Consider the following 16,089-nt stretch of genomic DNA (forward strand, 5'->3'; position numbering starts at 1 on the left):
TATTACAATTATAGTATACCAATTACTACCTATATTTTGTTATAAAATTATATTCTCATAAAAAATTATCACGGTACATAAATCATTACAAATTCAAACCCATAATGATATTTATACTGCATTATCAAAATTTATTCTAAAAACTTTTACCTATATTGTCTTATCAACAATTGTTTATATATTCAAAAATCTATTAATAACAAGTCTTGTTTTTATATTCAAAAATCCATTAAAACGAATTCTATATATATACTCTTCAACCTCTATTTTTTGTTAAAAATTTTGTTTATATATTCGAAAGTCTGTCAATAACAAATTTCGTTTTTATATACAAAATCTATTAAAAAAAACTATTATAAACTTTAACATATAATAATTCAACCTATATTTTATTTATTCGAAAGTCTGTCAATAACCAATTTCTTTTTTATATACAAAATCTATTAAAAATGTATTATAAACTTTACCTATATTATTACAAAAACTTTAACTTATATGGTCTTATCAGAACCAAAAATTTATATTTTATACTATCACCTATATCACTTCAAAACCTACATTTATTCCAAAACTTCAATCTATATTGTCTTAACAAAGATTTTATATTTCATACCTTTACCTTTATTATCTTCTGAAAACATAAATTTATTTCAAAATTTTATCCTATATTGTTTTGTCAAAAATGTTTATTTTTATATTTATATTTATACATTTATATTTATTTATATTTATATTTTATACCTTAATATTTATTAAAATTTAATAATCCAACGCTTAATATTACTCCAGAAATATTTAATAATTCTAAGCTTAATATTACCCACAAAAACCATTTCAAAGAAACCTTACTTAACAGTCAGCGTTACAATCCTTTAAAACATGTGTACAACTAACATGTTTTACATACAAAACTTGTTGCAATATCTACCATTCTATTTTTTATATGCATAATAAATCATGTTGCAATATCTACTATTCTGTTTTTATATACACATTAAATACCATTCATACACATAACAATCATCCATCTCTGAACAAGAAAGTTGACTTGAGTACAATGTATTGTTGCATCACCACAAGTTCAAGACACAATCCAGCAATCTAAATACTTCTTATATAACCTATATTATCTATAAGCTATTATTATATATCTAAATTTCTAACATATCTTACATACAAAATGTGGGACATTATCTATATATATATAATATTTCTCATATCACAGCACACAGTAACACTTCTAATACGACAAGTATGGATGCTGCGTTAGCGGAACTAAATGACCCACGAGAGTGTACGTGGTTATCGGCATATACCGATGGGGTTGAGCACGCACTAGATACGCGTAATATACTACCTACCGCACATCCTACAGTCCCTTTACCATCCATTATCATTCCCGCAACAAATCTAGCACCTTATCTAGCTCATACTTCTGAGCTATCCCTTCCTCAGATTCTGACAACTATCCCGCAAAAATATATCCCGGATATATTATATCCTCATCCCATCCCTGGTGGATTCATGAATTTGACCAGTTTGCAAATTCCTAAGGAGGTAGAAATCCTCTTGAGCTTCGGTCCGAAATACTGTCCTGTATCTCCTCCCACTTTAACCAATTACCTCTCCTACATCTACAATTACCATGAAGCACACCTAGATGCCTGTCTCGATCTTAACATACTATGCCGGAACGAGATGGATGAGAACATATACAAATTCTTAGAAGTAATGGTCAATCATAGGCAACCCACTCACCATCATAAAATGTTGCAACATCTTTACCAGACAACTTACAACTTCCTTCAATTACATCGCAACGTAGTAACGGTTCAGGCAGACAAGAGTAAATCAACAATTCTTATGTATAGAGACGACTACATAACTAAGGTGGACGACTGGTTAAAAAATTATACAAAAGAGGGCTATTGCCTCCAACTAACCGAGGATATTGGTATTCTGGTGCGTAAGTGCGGCGCTCAGTACCGGTTGCTTTATCGCGCATTGTGCAGGATTTATAAAGGGAATGGAAGACCCTATCCTCACAAAATCCATCAAGTTATACAGGAGTATAATACAAAAAATCCATCTCTACCTTATCTATACGGAACTCTTAAGATTCACAAACCAGGTCAACCTATACGCCCTATATGTAGCCCTATACATTGGTACACGTATCCTATACATAAGTTATGTCAACATATCTTGGAGTCTGCACAATCAGTGGCACAAAAAAGAATAAAAAGGAATAAAAAAGCAACAGTTCGAAGCAACTGGTAGTAGGAATGAATGATTCACTTTAATGGTAATTTATTTAATGGTTTTTGTTGTTGTTTAATGGTCTAATATGCAACTTATATGCAATCTTCATTCCATATTCGCATATACAAGTGTATATGTATGTGTGTACAGTTGTGTATACACATTTTTTTTCTTAGCACTTAGAATGTCGAACAATTGTCAAAATGTGCTGCCATCGGCGACGCAATAAGTGGAAGTCGCTTTGCTTTACGAAGAATTAAAATTCCAATAAATTTTGGAGTTGCTTTTTGCACAAATGCATGTGAAAATAATTAAAAACATAATTTAATTTTAAAGTTTTAATACATCTTTAGAATGCAATGCGGAAGAGGTGCGGAATATAGAGGAGGTGGAGGAGAACGCGGAAGAAGTTCTGAAAATAGAGGAGGAGACAGAGGTAGACGTGGCGGCGATAATGGTGGTGGTGGCGGCGGCGGCTATCGTGGCAACTGCGATGATGGTGATGGTGGTGGCATCCGTGGCTGGCAACCTCGCGGCGGCGGTAGTGGCCAACGTGGTGAACAACGCAGTGGTGCAGAGCGTAGACCTGGCATGTATCGTGGTCGCGGTGATGGACTTGGCAGTTATCCTGCCTCTGAATCATCTGTAAGTAAGAACAAATTTAAGATTTAAAGAGACTTGATTTAATTAATTTTTATTCATTTGATATTAGAGTTTTGGTAGTTTGCCGTCAACAGCAAGTTGTGGATCTTCTCATCAGTCCGATGTGTCCATTTCCAGTGTTTTCATGAGTATGCCATAAAATATATTATTTAACCAGACTTATGTTGACGTAAATATTTTCCTTTAGTTCTCCCAGTGGTTCTCCCAGTTCAAACGTTCACCAAAGTCATGATAACACTGAGGCAGCAACTATTGGTATGCAGATTATGACAATAATTATGATTGTTCTTTCTATGATATTTTATATTGTTTCTTTATGTTGTTATATCCATATCTATAGCTGCAATTGACCAAATACGTGGAATGCGGTTAAAACAATTCTTAACTGACGTTATACAACATACTCGACCATTGTCGTGCGTAAATAAGCAAGGTGCAGTTGGTCGTCCAGTTATGGTTCAGACGAATTATTTTCGTCTATTAAGAACACCGAAATCGGTTATACATCAGTAACGTGTTGATTTTGCACCAGAAGTCGATTTGTTACATGTACGTCGTGGAATGATAGGACAGTATGAAGATTTGTTTGGAGGTAACGTTTTTGATGGTACTTTGCTATTTTCTACACAAAATCTGAAAAGTATAATGGTGAATGATGTCCATAAGATACTAACAAAGGATCGTGCAGGAAATACAGTACAAGTTAAAATTAAACATGTTCGCATAGTAGAATTAACAGATATGCAACAGATGCATGTACTCAACTTGATTTTACGTCGATCTATGGAAGGCTGGAAACTACAACAATTGAATCGAAATTTCTTTGATCCAGTAGCTAAAGTAAGTTTAGTGTATGGTAATTGCTTAATGAAGTTTATTTTGCTACAAGCTTAACTTAGATATTTCATATAAAGTAATTTTAAAAAATTGTTTTAAGTATTTTTGTTTTATTTTTTTTTTTTCATTCTAGATACGCATTGAGAATTTTCGTTTGGAAATTTGGCCAGGATATATTACCTCTATTCGTCAGCATGAATTGGATATACTGATGTGTGCTGAAATCGCACATAAGGTATTGCGCACTGACACAATTTACAACATTTTGACTCAATTAGTGGAAGTGTCATCAGATTATCAAAACGCATTTGAGGCCGAAGTAATTGGTAAGTAGTACATAGTAATATCTAGAATAAAATCAAATGATTATCAATACTTCAATAATAATCAATAATAATACATTGTTACAGGCATGGTAGTAATCACTGATTATAATAACAAAACATATCGTGTGAGTGATATAGATTTCGGTATGTCGCCCAAATCCACTTTCAAACGAAAGGAAAAAGATGTCACATTCGTAGATTACTACAAACGAGTAAGGAGAAATTCTCTTATAACAAATAACAAATATATAGTCTTAATAGTAACTTTATTTATTCATTTTTAAATTTTTGTTTAAAAAAAAATTTATGAAATACTAGATATCCCGGCAAGCGTTGTTTTGCCATATAAATTAGTTCAAGTGATTATTATTTTTTTTAAATGAATGATAATGAATGTATTGTAATTGTGTGACAATGTGCTGTATGATAAAAAGAGGAATTGAGCGCTGTAGACGATGATCGCCGATCAAAAGGAAAAAACACCAACCATTCGTTTTCTTGATTCAATATATTTCATTAAAATAACGGACATATTCCTTGTTTGATCTCTTAAAAGTTAAATTTAGTTAAATTCAAGAAGTAATATGTTTATTCGTGTTTAGCCAACACACATAGGCTTGATAGTTTGCCCACGCGAGAACATGCCACGTGTCCAAACCTAAGCCGTAAACAGACATCGTTTGGTCTTCCGACTTATTGATGGTAAAATAGAAGTAAAATAACCGGCGGTCCAACTTACAGTCATAGAATGTGTGGTGGTGGCATGCCTAACAAATCCAGTGACTCTAAAAACTCACAAACTTTATCTATCGATTCTATATACAGTTTTCAACCTTCAGGCATGCCGATGAGCAATCCGTTCAATGGCTCTAGTGGTTTCTTAATTTCTGGTAGTTGTACTTTATCTAATGCGCAACACATCACGGCTGACTCTTGTTTGAATTTCAGTGCATGATGCATGACAATAAGGGCATTTTTTGTCCATAAAACCAATCGACATTATAGATGTGCGGAATACTCAATATCTGGCTCGTACTCGAATGCAAAACGAAGGAACAAAATGCTTGATGTAGTTGTTGGCGCAGTCGGTCATTGATTCTGCGTGTGTTAATTACGAACCGGCGCCCTTTTCTCCGTTCTAATTATCGTTGTTGATTTCGTTCAGTTCGTACCTCTTGTATTTGAAATTCACAAATACAATATATGTTATTGTTTTTGTTGTGGTTTCTTCAGTTCAGCTCCTCACTAAGCTTTAACTATACTGGAATTCATATCGTTTATTTATTGTATAACTGATGACAGACCGTAGGTTAGCATATCTTCCTGTGGGTTCTGAAGTGGACTTGAGGTTTGTTAGAACGTGGTTGGGCAGCGTATCAACTTTTGTGAATAATTTTAGGGCTCTGTCCCTGATATATTTTTTCACTAAGTCGACCCTTACATCTCTTTGCATGTCTGTTGTTCTAATATACCATGGAATCATGGCAGTATCTGAGGCTTTGCTGTACGTAACACATTCGTACAGTAGTGGTGGCCTAATTATTTGAGTTTATAGTAACTTTCTATTTTTGAGGTTGAAGTGATTATTATTGAACAGCGGCTTTAGAAAATGTAGGAGTTTTTGAGCAGCTATTCCGTTCGCATTTCATTTGTTTATACCAATTGAGCCGTTTGTCAAATGTGACCCCCAGATATTTTATGCTTACTTCCCACCGTAAATCCGTGTAACTGACGCTCACTCTTGGAGGATGCTGCCTTCTCTTTCGTGTTATGAATATAGCCTTGGTTTTGTTATTGTTAATTTTAATCATCCATTTCTGGAAGTATTTCACCATGAGGTCAATATTTCTGGACGGAGTGTACGTGAAGCTCAGAACTTCGTTAAAACATGTCAACGTGTAGCTAGCGGCATGAAGATGCAAATTGATGAACCAAAGTAGTAAGTAATTAACTGAATGTGTATATGTGAATAACTAGTTCAGTTATTTAAATATATTTTAAAACACTAAGCGATGCAGTCGTTTTAATATATTTTTTTGGTCGCACATATTTTTCATCAGTCATTTTTTGATCAATAATTTTTTTGGTCAAACATATTTTTCGTCAATCATTTTTTGGATCTATCATTTTTTAGTCAAACATATTTTTTGGTCAGCCACTTTTTTGGTTCATCATTTTTTTGGTTCATCATTTTTTTCGTTCAACATATATTTAGTTCGTTCAACATATTTTAGGTTAGCTTATACTGACAATCGATTTATACGGTTTACCGTATAAGAACGCAAAGCTTTAAAAACTACCTCGACCCTTTGACAAAGCCTAAAATGCTCTTTGAAGAGTTAAATGTGCAATTAATTTGCTATTTATATTATGAAATATAATTCATTTTCCTTCAGTAACAAATATGATTAGAAGGGATAATATGCTAGCTGAATTATTAGATTAGGTTAACACTTTTCTTTTATATTAATACCAAAAGCTAGTTTATTTCTTTATGCATCTAAACGTATGCCATCTAGGTTTGCCACCATCTTCATCTTTAGGCATCTTTATTGCAAAAGTCAGCAGAATGAAGGACAGAATAAAGATACCTACCTTTAAACTGTATGAAAAGGACTGAAATTTAGTATGGGCCGCGTTGGAGGAACTTAGTTTCGGGAATGTATGTCCTGGAGCCATTTGTCTATCCCGACGACAAAGCGTTTGTGACCATGTTATCATGTTGATGTCGTATTAACCAGTGCGTATCTGTAAAGAAGAAGAAATTACACGACGATACATGTTTTTTAGGATGTGGGTGGGTAATTGATGAGTCAAGGTGGGGAAGATTATAGGGATTGGGGATATATTTTGGTTAAGCTTGCCATACTCGTAACGTATTTTGATTGCAAATAGTACAGTTCCACGATAAATAATTCCAAAATCTTTTGTTTAAACAGACCTTTAGATATATTTGAACGATATGTTTTTGTGCCCAACTCACAAAAATCTGGGACGTAGATCTTCTTCAATTCTAACTCGTATGATGACATTTAAAGTCACCTATCCACCATAATTATATCGCAATTACAATATATATAGTATTTACATATTCAGCTATTTTGATGTTTTTTTTAATGTTCTTTTGTATTTTATTTTAAAGTATCGAAATGAAGGATGACAGAAATAATTCTTATGCTTCAGCTATAGATGTTGCTGTATCTCAAGATCCGCAGATCGTTATGACGGTTCTTTTCAGTCCCAGCGAAGAAAAGTAAATATTAAATATTTCTAAATAATAACGACATTATTGATATTATTTATTGATTTGCAGATATGCTGTAATTAAGAAAAAATGTTGCGTTGATAGAGTAGTTGCTTCACAAGTTGTGACTATGAAGGTTATTGCACCTCGTCCAGAAAAATCGGCTGGTCTAATGTCAATAGCAACGAAGGTTGTCATACAAATGAACGCTAAATTGCGTGGTATTATGACATGCGGTTTTGATGTATATCATTCAACTAAAAATAAACATAATTCATATGGCGCATTTGTTTCAACAATGGACATAAAGAAGTTATCAAGATATTATTCATTAGTCCAAGAATATGTAGAAGGCCAAGAATTATCAAATTATTTAACGCTAAGTGTAGCGAACGCTTTACGGGCATTTAAAGAGGAGCATCAATGCTTGCCTGAACGTATAGTATTTTATCGTGATGGAGTTGGTGATGGTCAGCTGCACCAAGTTGTAAACCATGAAGTTAAAGCTCTAGTCAATAGATTAGACGAAATATATAGTAGCGTTGGAAGTGCACGTCCACGCTTCGCATTTATAGTTGCATCTAAAAGAATCAACACGCGATACTTTCTCAAAGGTCGCAATCCTCCACCTGGTACCGTTGTGGACGATATTATTACTTTACCAGAGCGTTGACTTTTATTTAGTGTCGCAGTCTATATTCCAAGGTACGGTTTCACCTACCAACTACAACGTTATACACGATACAACTGGATTTAAGCCAGAACATATTCAAATGCTAACTTATAAAATGACGCACATATATGGTATTATAATTGGGCTGGTACCTGCCGCGTACCAGCAGTGTGTCAGTATGCTCATAAATTGGCATTCTTGGTAGGTGAGAACATCAACCGTGCTCCATCTACTGCACTCGAAAAGAATTTATATTTGTTGTAAGAAATATTTTTTCCTTATAATTATATTTAATTTTTATTTTATATTAGTTGACGGCGGTGGAGACGCTACAAATTCACTTTTTATTTAATTTGTTGCACACTGAGGTAACATAAGTGCTAAAACAATACCTCATACTTGAGTTTAAAGAACAAACTTTTAGTAACTATTTGCTTTAATTTGAATATTTTTATATAAAAAACAAATGAAATTTAAAAAATTTGAATTTAATTCAAACAAAAACATTTAGATTCCATTTTTGTTTGGTGTACTTTACCTCACAACTCGAATGTTGTGGATATTTTTCCTATGAGGACATTACAAATGTTCCTGAAATAATTTACCAAAATATGAATCTGTTTTTGTTTGAATATTTTATAGAATAAGAATATTATGATAATAATATCGTATCCATTAAGTTTGTTTTTGTGAATTGATTTCCTTTTGTAAACTCACACACTTTTTTAATCTCGTTACATTTAATACATTTTTTGAATTAACTATTAACGAACATTTAATCTAGAGTTTTTTTTTTTGATCTTTTAGAATCCTTTCTGCTATCATCATTTAATATAAACTAAATATTGAAGAACTAATTATTCATTAATACAAACTTTAGTATTTAAATTTATAATTTTCCCTCTGATAGCACGATGCTTGTGTACTGGAAACTACAGCGCATTGGGTATGTTTTTAAATTTATCTACAAACACTCTCGTCTACAAATACTCCTAAAAATGCACGGCAAATAGTTACGGGTTCAAGGGTAAAGAGGATCGGCAATAAAGCTTTATAAATTCCTTAGATTCGTAAAAATGTCTACTACAAATCTGCATATAGTAAAGATTTGAAGTAGACATTTTTGTCCGGAACCTTTAGGTCTATATGAAGTTTCTAACCAGTCAGATAAACCTATACAAGGTTAGGTTATACTGGCGATCCCTAGTGGATCCACTTAGGCCTATAGGCCCATTGTATTACCGTATATATAAGAAAAACTCATGATTTAAGACCACCTAGAATCTTTGGCGAAGCATAAAATGCTATTTAACCAAACTGAGATTAATATTTTATAAACTAAATAACATATTATATTTAATTATACATAAATTTTAATATTAATAAAATTTACGTTAGTTTTTATTTTATACAACAAATACTTTTATAAGAAACTCATTTGTCGTTCATTCAATGTTACAACAGGCATAAAGCGCGCCCATAAACCAGCGCCCTGTCCTGGTTTTACATATGGAAATGTATGGTAGTGATGATAGACATGGTCCAAGTTGAAACTTAATACTTATTATAATTGAAATCTTAATCTCATTGTCAGTGAAGTTAAACTGTCCTAACTCTTCCCAGTTAAAATTTGTGATAGAGAAGCGACCTGAACTTGTTTGGAAGAGTGAACTGTACCTGGTCGGCTGTGAAAATGGATTGGCTACAGCAACAACGAAATGAAAAAGGGTAGATAGAGAAAGGGTATTTGTTTCGAAATGATATAAGTGAAGAGGATCAGTTCTACGAATCTTACTTTGAAAAAATTAAAAATATCAATTTTATTGAATCTTCTAAAAATCAACTTAGAACTAACAATAAATTATCGCTGCTAATTACTGTATTAGAAGAGAAAATAGATAATTAATTGTCCTTATCCAAAGCTTCGTCCAATTTCGTTTACATGTCGGACATTATTCTTTAATAGCCGGGTTTATATAGTTCCTTTTGAGACGCTGGGTTCCAGTGCTTTGAGTAAGATTGGTTGCAAGTGGGTTTTGGTGGTTCCTGAGTTTGATTTTGTACTTCTGTGTGTGGCTGACTACTTTATAAAATTTTATTTAATAGTAAGTTATACATAAGGAAATAAGATTCTGTAGTAAGGCTAATTGAGAATCTAATTTATCTAATTGCCTGTTTCATAATTAAAAGTACTTGCATAATATTAAATATAAAAAGCAAAATAAAATATTTATTACAGCAATATAAATCTATTTCACTATTAGGTTTAACTAAATTTTTTAAAAATTTTACACCTTCGTACAAATCTTCAATCGTGAGCCATCGTATGAGAAGAGCTTCTTGTCGCCTCATGAGTTGCGAGCAGAATGAGCCGAAAAGAGATCTTTGACTTAATATCTATATTTAAAAAGCAACTTAACAAATTTTTTAAGTCTTGTGTTTAATCCTGCTATACTCTGAGTATACCCCAGTTTTGGAAAGAGCCGGCAAAGGTTATTACAATATATAAAATTTACATTTTAATTCATCCTTTTATTTTGGTCTTGATAAAATAAGCAGTCTCAGGAAATCGTCAAAATTGACTGCAATAAAAGGTAGTAGCGATCATAAAAAATATGAAAACCGTACAGACAATGTTCGCACCAACTCACTTACAGTTATAGGTCAAAGATCTAAACAAGCAGTTACTAAACGGGCATCAAGTGTAAATTATTGGATCAGCAACTTGGCACCAACTAAGTCATACACAGAATTTTGTTTAAAATTATACTTGTTATGAGTAATATAATATATTATTTTCCTTAAAATTTTTTTTTTATTTTTGTATAACTTGTAAGAATTGTTTTTTAATAAAGTTTTATAATTAATGTTAATAGCTCATATGTTTAGTTTTATGATTTTATTTATACATTTGAGTTTTATTCAAATTGAAAACAAAAAATGCGTTTGTATTCTGTGAGAAGACCTTACTAAAATGATAAATAAGCTTATAATTATTATTGTAAGTGAATAAGTGGATGAATTTAGTAATCTACAATAATAAAAAAATATTTTAATGGCAGTATTTTCAAATTCCCAAAAATTATGTTAAGACATTATGTTAAGAATTAAGACATTATGCCGAAGCCGCATTTTATTGTTTATAAGTCGAGTGACATATTTTGAATCGTTAGTATTATAAATATATGTCCCTACACCCCACCCTACACTCAATTCCATATTTTAGTTCTGAATAAAATAAACTATAATACACACATTTTAATCATTTGATTTATGAACATTCCAGAAGAGAAGACAGCAACTTTTAAGTACAAAAGCCATATTATTAGCAAATGCTATTATTAGATGTAGAAAGGTTATACAACGAGCAGATATAGGTATAACTTAACATACTTACATATAAGAGGTACAACTAAACATATTTGCATACAAAATAGCAAAATAGTATTTTAATAGTATATGTTATATAATACCACAAATTTTCAATCCAATGCAGGGTCTGAAATTAACTTTCTACCCATTTACAACAATAAATTCGGCTTCTGCTGATGTAAAAATTAAAAAAAGGTTTTTTATTTTTTCAAAATAAAATAATATAAAAAAAACTCATAAGTTAGATACGTATCCAAAGTAACATAAATATATAAAAGTCTATTATAATTAAGTGTCGTATAGAGGTTTTATATAATGAAGCCACATTAGTTTTATGTCGTTCTACAAATGAATCGACGGCTCAAAACAATTTCAACACTTCTGTGTGTATTCTGTGATTAACACAATTTTTTCAATAAGTTATGGACAAGAATTGCCATATCCACATTATAAAATTATATTGTATCAAGGCTACCATATATATTTTTATTATTGATAGATACGTAATGATTTTGTTGCTACGTTACACAGTTTATAAAGACATATCCAATAGAACTTTCTTCAGCAACATGGATTCAACCTACTGGAAACGAAATTACACTTCCTTTGAATTTTAAATCTGAAAAACAAATTAAATCAGGTTTTCCTTGAGATTTAAAAAGTTTTGACTTAGCATATTTGACAACATTTTCTTCATAATTTTTCAGAAACAATTTTGTGTTTATCTATTCAAAATTCCCGGTCACTTCAAAACATGTTTCGAACTTTCTTTAACAAAATTTTTTAGTATTTCGGGTATCAAGAAGTATATAAGGAAATAAGATATTTGCTAACGTGCCATTGACAAGGTGTAAAAGAATATATAGAGTCCGAAGATAACATTCGGAATGCAACCATCACGTTTTCCTATATACAATAAATCGTAATTCACGCTTAACAATAATTTCTCTTTGGAACATAAACTTTTAATTGGGATCCAAAGTAAGTTTATCGGTTGTTTTAAGACTCCATTAATCAATGTGCTAAAGTCAAAGAACGAAAGTCGTAAAGTTCACTTTGAGATTTTATAACCTAAACGTTGACTCAAGCTCTTAGTGTATAAAAATTTATTATACCAATATTATTCATACTAGGTTGTGAAAAAAGTATTCTGTAGACTACTACATATGTATGGTATATAAAATAACAATGATTGATTATTGTCACAGTAGTCTGTCTGCGCGATTGGAGCTGACCTTCGCGGTCACTGGCTTTGTTTTTTCTTTCTTTCCATTTTTCCGCCGACAGGCTTTCATTTGAAAGCATATAGAGCACCAGGTTTAGGCGGCTTCAGCCAATGTCGAGAGGTTGTTTCGACCTATGTGAAGAAAAAAATTCATCCGTAAAGAATTTAATTTTCCCTCTACCACTTATTTTTGAGAAACGTGCACGGATCCGCCATTTGGATACGCGCATTCTGGTGATGCCTATTTCGAAATGTGATTTTTATTCCCGCAGGAAGTTTTGTTGAGTGTAAGTTTTAATAATTTTTTATGACATCGTTCTTGTAGATCAGATATCAAACATGTAGTAAAACTGCATGACAGATACTGACAGTTTTGTATAAATTACAAATACTCAGTTAATGACTGTAAATGCTAATAAACTTATTTTAGAGAGTCTTGAGATAACGTCTTTCGAAAAAACGTTCAATAAACAAATAACATAATAATATGGAATATGTGAAATCAATGAAATAATTCTAAAAATTGAGTTTGTCTAGTAATATGCTAAAAATTTTTTCTCCCTAATAAATTTTGCTTTAGAACACGAGTTTTGTAACAAGAATTGTTGGCCTGACGTATACTAGATATTTAATACATAATCATTTAATAAACAAGTGAAAATGATTAAAAGTTCGATATCTGGCAATGCCACTAAACCTGAAAGTATAACATTAAAATATAAAGGTGATGGAACGTCTGTGTCTCCTAAGGATAGACAATATGGAGGAGATACAATATTTCAAAATAATGATTGCCCCTTAACAAGTGAACAATTCTTAAGAGCAAGACAGAAATTTGTTCTTCTTGAAAATGCAAATAGTACAAACGATAGGAATGCCTCAGCAGGAAAAGATGTTAATAAAAACAAAAACAGTTCCAAACCAGTTGAAGCAAATAGAAATCTTTCGAAGGAGTTTGCAGAGACAAGTTACTCAACCATTAACACTGAACATGAAATCAACTCTCCATTTCAGCCTCTACTCTATGAGGGATCAGCCTCCACAGTCTCACCTGTAGAATTGAATCCAAATGTACACCTTATCTTCAAAGTGAATTTGATTTTACTACCTAATGAAAAGCCATGCTTGAGTAAAGAATGTAGTGGTAAGTATTCTATTTAGGAACAAGAACGCATTTTTATACATATGTATTATGAAATCCATATTAAAATATGAATAATATGAATAATATTAAAAGTTTTGTTTGGAATAGGTACAACTGACCTTCAAAAAGAATTTGATTTTAAAACGATACGAAATAAATTTAAAAATTGGGCGGAGCCCAAAAACGATAACGTAAAGAGGTTAATAGCTAAACTCGAAAGAAAAACTAAGACTAGTGAACACGATGGAAGAGATCAAGTGAAAAAGAAGAAGGAATATGGCAAGATGATTTATGAGGAAAATAACACAAAAAATGATGAAGGCAATAACCATCGGACCAACCCGAAATAGTATCAAACTTGTGCCAATGAAAAAAGTTGCTCAACTACTACTACTTAATTTTGGACTCACTTAACAAATCATATCTAAATAATGTCATCAACTAACATTAGGTTAAATTCTCATACCCGGATAATAATGACTAATTAATATTTACTAAGTTAATGTATGAATACCATAGTATACAAAAGTCATCTTGATAACCTTAACACCCAAAACCCACATCCCACATCCCAAACCTTAAACACCATTCAACTTTTATCTTAATAAATAAACACATGCATGAATTACGAACCAACAAGAGCTTTTATTTTATTTACCAGCAAAAGTGGATATCACTCGTTTTATTCAAAATAATAGGATAGTAATAGGGTAATAAATAAAAGAAGCTCATTATAGAAGTAATAACTTAGTGTTATTATAGAATTGGTTAGAACGTGGAGTGTCTCACAAGCTTGTCATCTGACAAACAAGTAAAAGATTGCCTAATATGACTAATCGTTCAAAAGTTACTGCTCTTTAAGGTCAACTTGCGATCAATCGATCACAAGTTACTGTTCTTTAAACGTCGAAATTAAACTCGATGAATACTCTTTGTCCACGCATCAGCCCACATGCATCAGTGGGAATACGTACGTGAAAATCTACTTCTTCTGCGAATATTCTGTTACTCACATCAATATGCGGTGCGTAAATTAAAATCATTCATTATTAATTAATCTTTATTTCACAATTTTATTTAATTCAATTAAACTATATTTGGACAGAAAAAATATTTCTTGATATTAGTAATTGAGATCAGTTGCAGGTTGGTGCTAAAATAGCACTGGACAAGATAGGAAAAAGACTCGAATATGTTACTGAATAATTGTAATATCGAATTGTTTAAAAGTCCTCTATACGTACAGACGTGTTTTATAGTGCTCTTACTAGTTTTTACTAGTTAGCTGGTGTTTAGCGCGATAACTACATACAAAGTTCTAGATCAACGAAGTTTTTGAGTGTTAAATCGCATTATATATGCAAAAACTATTGAAATAGGAAATAAATGATCAAATCAACGAAGTCCATTAGCAACACGAAGCCAAAAATAGCTGAAGACCAAAAACAACTGAAACTCATTTGAAAAAACTTACGACACTTGTTTACACCAAAAACTAGTGAACAATGTTGGAGTGAACAATGTCATACCCCACTGATAAGCTCACCTCATACGCTCACGCTGGGACTCACCCCAACAAATCTAACAGCGCATTCCTGCTTAACTTCAATAAGTACTACAAATAGCGTTACAGTAAGCACTCCAAACTCGATAACTAACACCTTGAGTTTTACATCAACTCAGATATCCGTTTTTTCTACTCATGCCTTACCTTTACATCCAACAACCCCGGTAAGTTCGATCGCTATTACATCAAATATTATACTGAACGAAATGCCTATTACATCATTTTGCGCTATTCTATATTACTAATGAAAAAAATTCTCCAACAACATACTCAATCGAAGGGAATAACTCACTTAAAAGAAACCCCATTACGCAATTCTCTTGAAAAGTCTTCAGTACAAAAAATCAAAGTTCAAAAAGAAGGTCAGAAAAGAACTTGTTCAAGTCTCGATATTCGCCGTTCAAAAAATCCTGAACAAACTAAAAAACAAGCTAAATTAGATAGTTACTGGCTAGACAATTCAAACCGTTCTATATATAGATTTTCAGTACTAGAAATAGAAGAAGAAGAAGCTGAAGAAGTGATGCAAGATGGCAAAAAGCAGCCCAAACCTCCACCAATATTCATAGATAGGGTAAACAACATAAATCCTCTCATAAATATTTTGTCCTCACCAGTAGGAAACAATTTTGAGCTAAAAGTTTTAAAAAACGAAAAAGTAAAAATCCAAGCGAAAACCATTGAGTCTTATGAATGAATTTTATACCTACAAGCCTAAGCTACAAGCTATTTTGAGAAACATGCATTCGTCTGTCAACACCGAGGACATTAAAACA

General features: G+C 32.0%; 2 protein-coding genes and 1 pseudogene across 2 annotated transcripts; all 3 read left to right on the forward strand.

Annotated features, from left to right (window-relative positions):
• The first annotated feature begins 2,391 nt into the window (after nt 1-2,391).
• On the forward strand, nt 2,392-3,281 carry LOC119687663 (probable H/ACA ribonucleoprotein complex subunit 1-like protein). Its single transcript, XM_038102072.1, has 3 exons — nt 2,392-2,907; nt 2,975-3,053; nt 3,113-3,281. The coding sequence occupies exons 1-3, from the start codon at nt 2,617-2,619 to the stop codon at nt 3,193-3,195; spliced, it is 453 nt and encodes a 150-aa protein (XP_037958000.1). The 5' UTR covers nt 2,392-2,616; the 3' UTR covers nt 3,196-3,281.
• Nucleotides 3,282-3,288: 7 nt separating this feature from the next.
• Nucleotides 3,289-8,410, forward strand: LOC119688773 (annotated as a pseudogene).
• Nucleotides 8,411-12,084: 3,674 nt separating this feature from the next.
• Nucleotides 12,085-14,108, forward strand: LOC119688774. Its single transcript, XM_038103441.1, has 3 exons — nt 12,085-12,358; nt 13,183-13,746; nt 13,855-14,108. The coding sequence occupies exons 2-3, from the start codon at nt 13,263-13,265 to the stop codon at nt 14,094-14,096; spliced, it is 726 nt and encodes a 241-aa protein (XP_037959369.1). The 5' UTR covers nt 12,085-12,358; nt 13,183-13,262; the 3' UTR covers nt 14,097-14,108.
• Nucleotides 14,109-16,089: the final 1,981 nt, after the last annotated feature.

The sequence above is a fragment of the Teleopsis dalmanni genome, chromosome X (genome assembly GCF_002237135.1).
Source record: "Teleopsis dalmanni isolate 2A chromosome X, ASM223713v2, whole genome shotgun sequence".
Taxonomy (NCBI): domain Eukaryota; kingdom Metazoa; phylum Arthropoda; class Insecta; order Diptera; family Diopsidae; genus Teleopsis; species Teleopsis dalmanni.

Bases quoted from the DNA above. Each gene is read 5' to 3' on its own strand.
- LOC119687663 (XM_038102072.1), top strand. From the start codon at position 2,617: ATGCAATGCGGAAGAGGTGCGGAATATAGAGGAGGTGGAGGAGAACGC. The intron at 2,908-2,974 runs GTAAGTAAGAAC...ATTTGATATTAG, and splicing joins ATCCTGCCTCTGAATCATCT to AGTTTTGGTAGTTTGCCGTC. The intron at 3,054-3,112 runs GTATGCCATAAA...ATTTTCCTTTAG, and splicing joins CATTTCCAGTGTTTTCATGA to TTCTCCCAGTGGTTCTCCCA.
- LOC119688774 (XM_038103441.1), top strand. From the start codon at position 13,263: ATGATTAAAAGTTCGATATCTGGCAATGCCACTAAACCTGAAAGTATA. The intron at 13,747-13,854 runs GTAAGTATTCTA...TGTTTGGAATAG, and splicing joins CTTGAGTAAAGAATGTAGTG to GTACAACTGACCTTCAAAAA.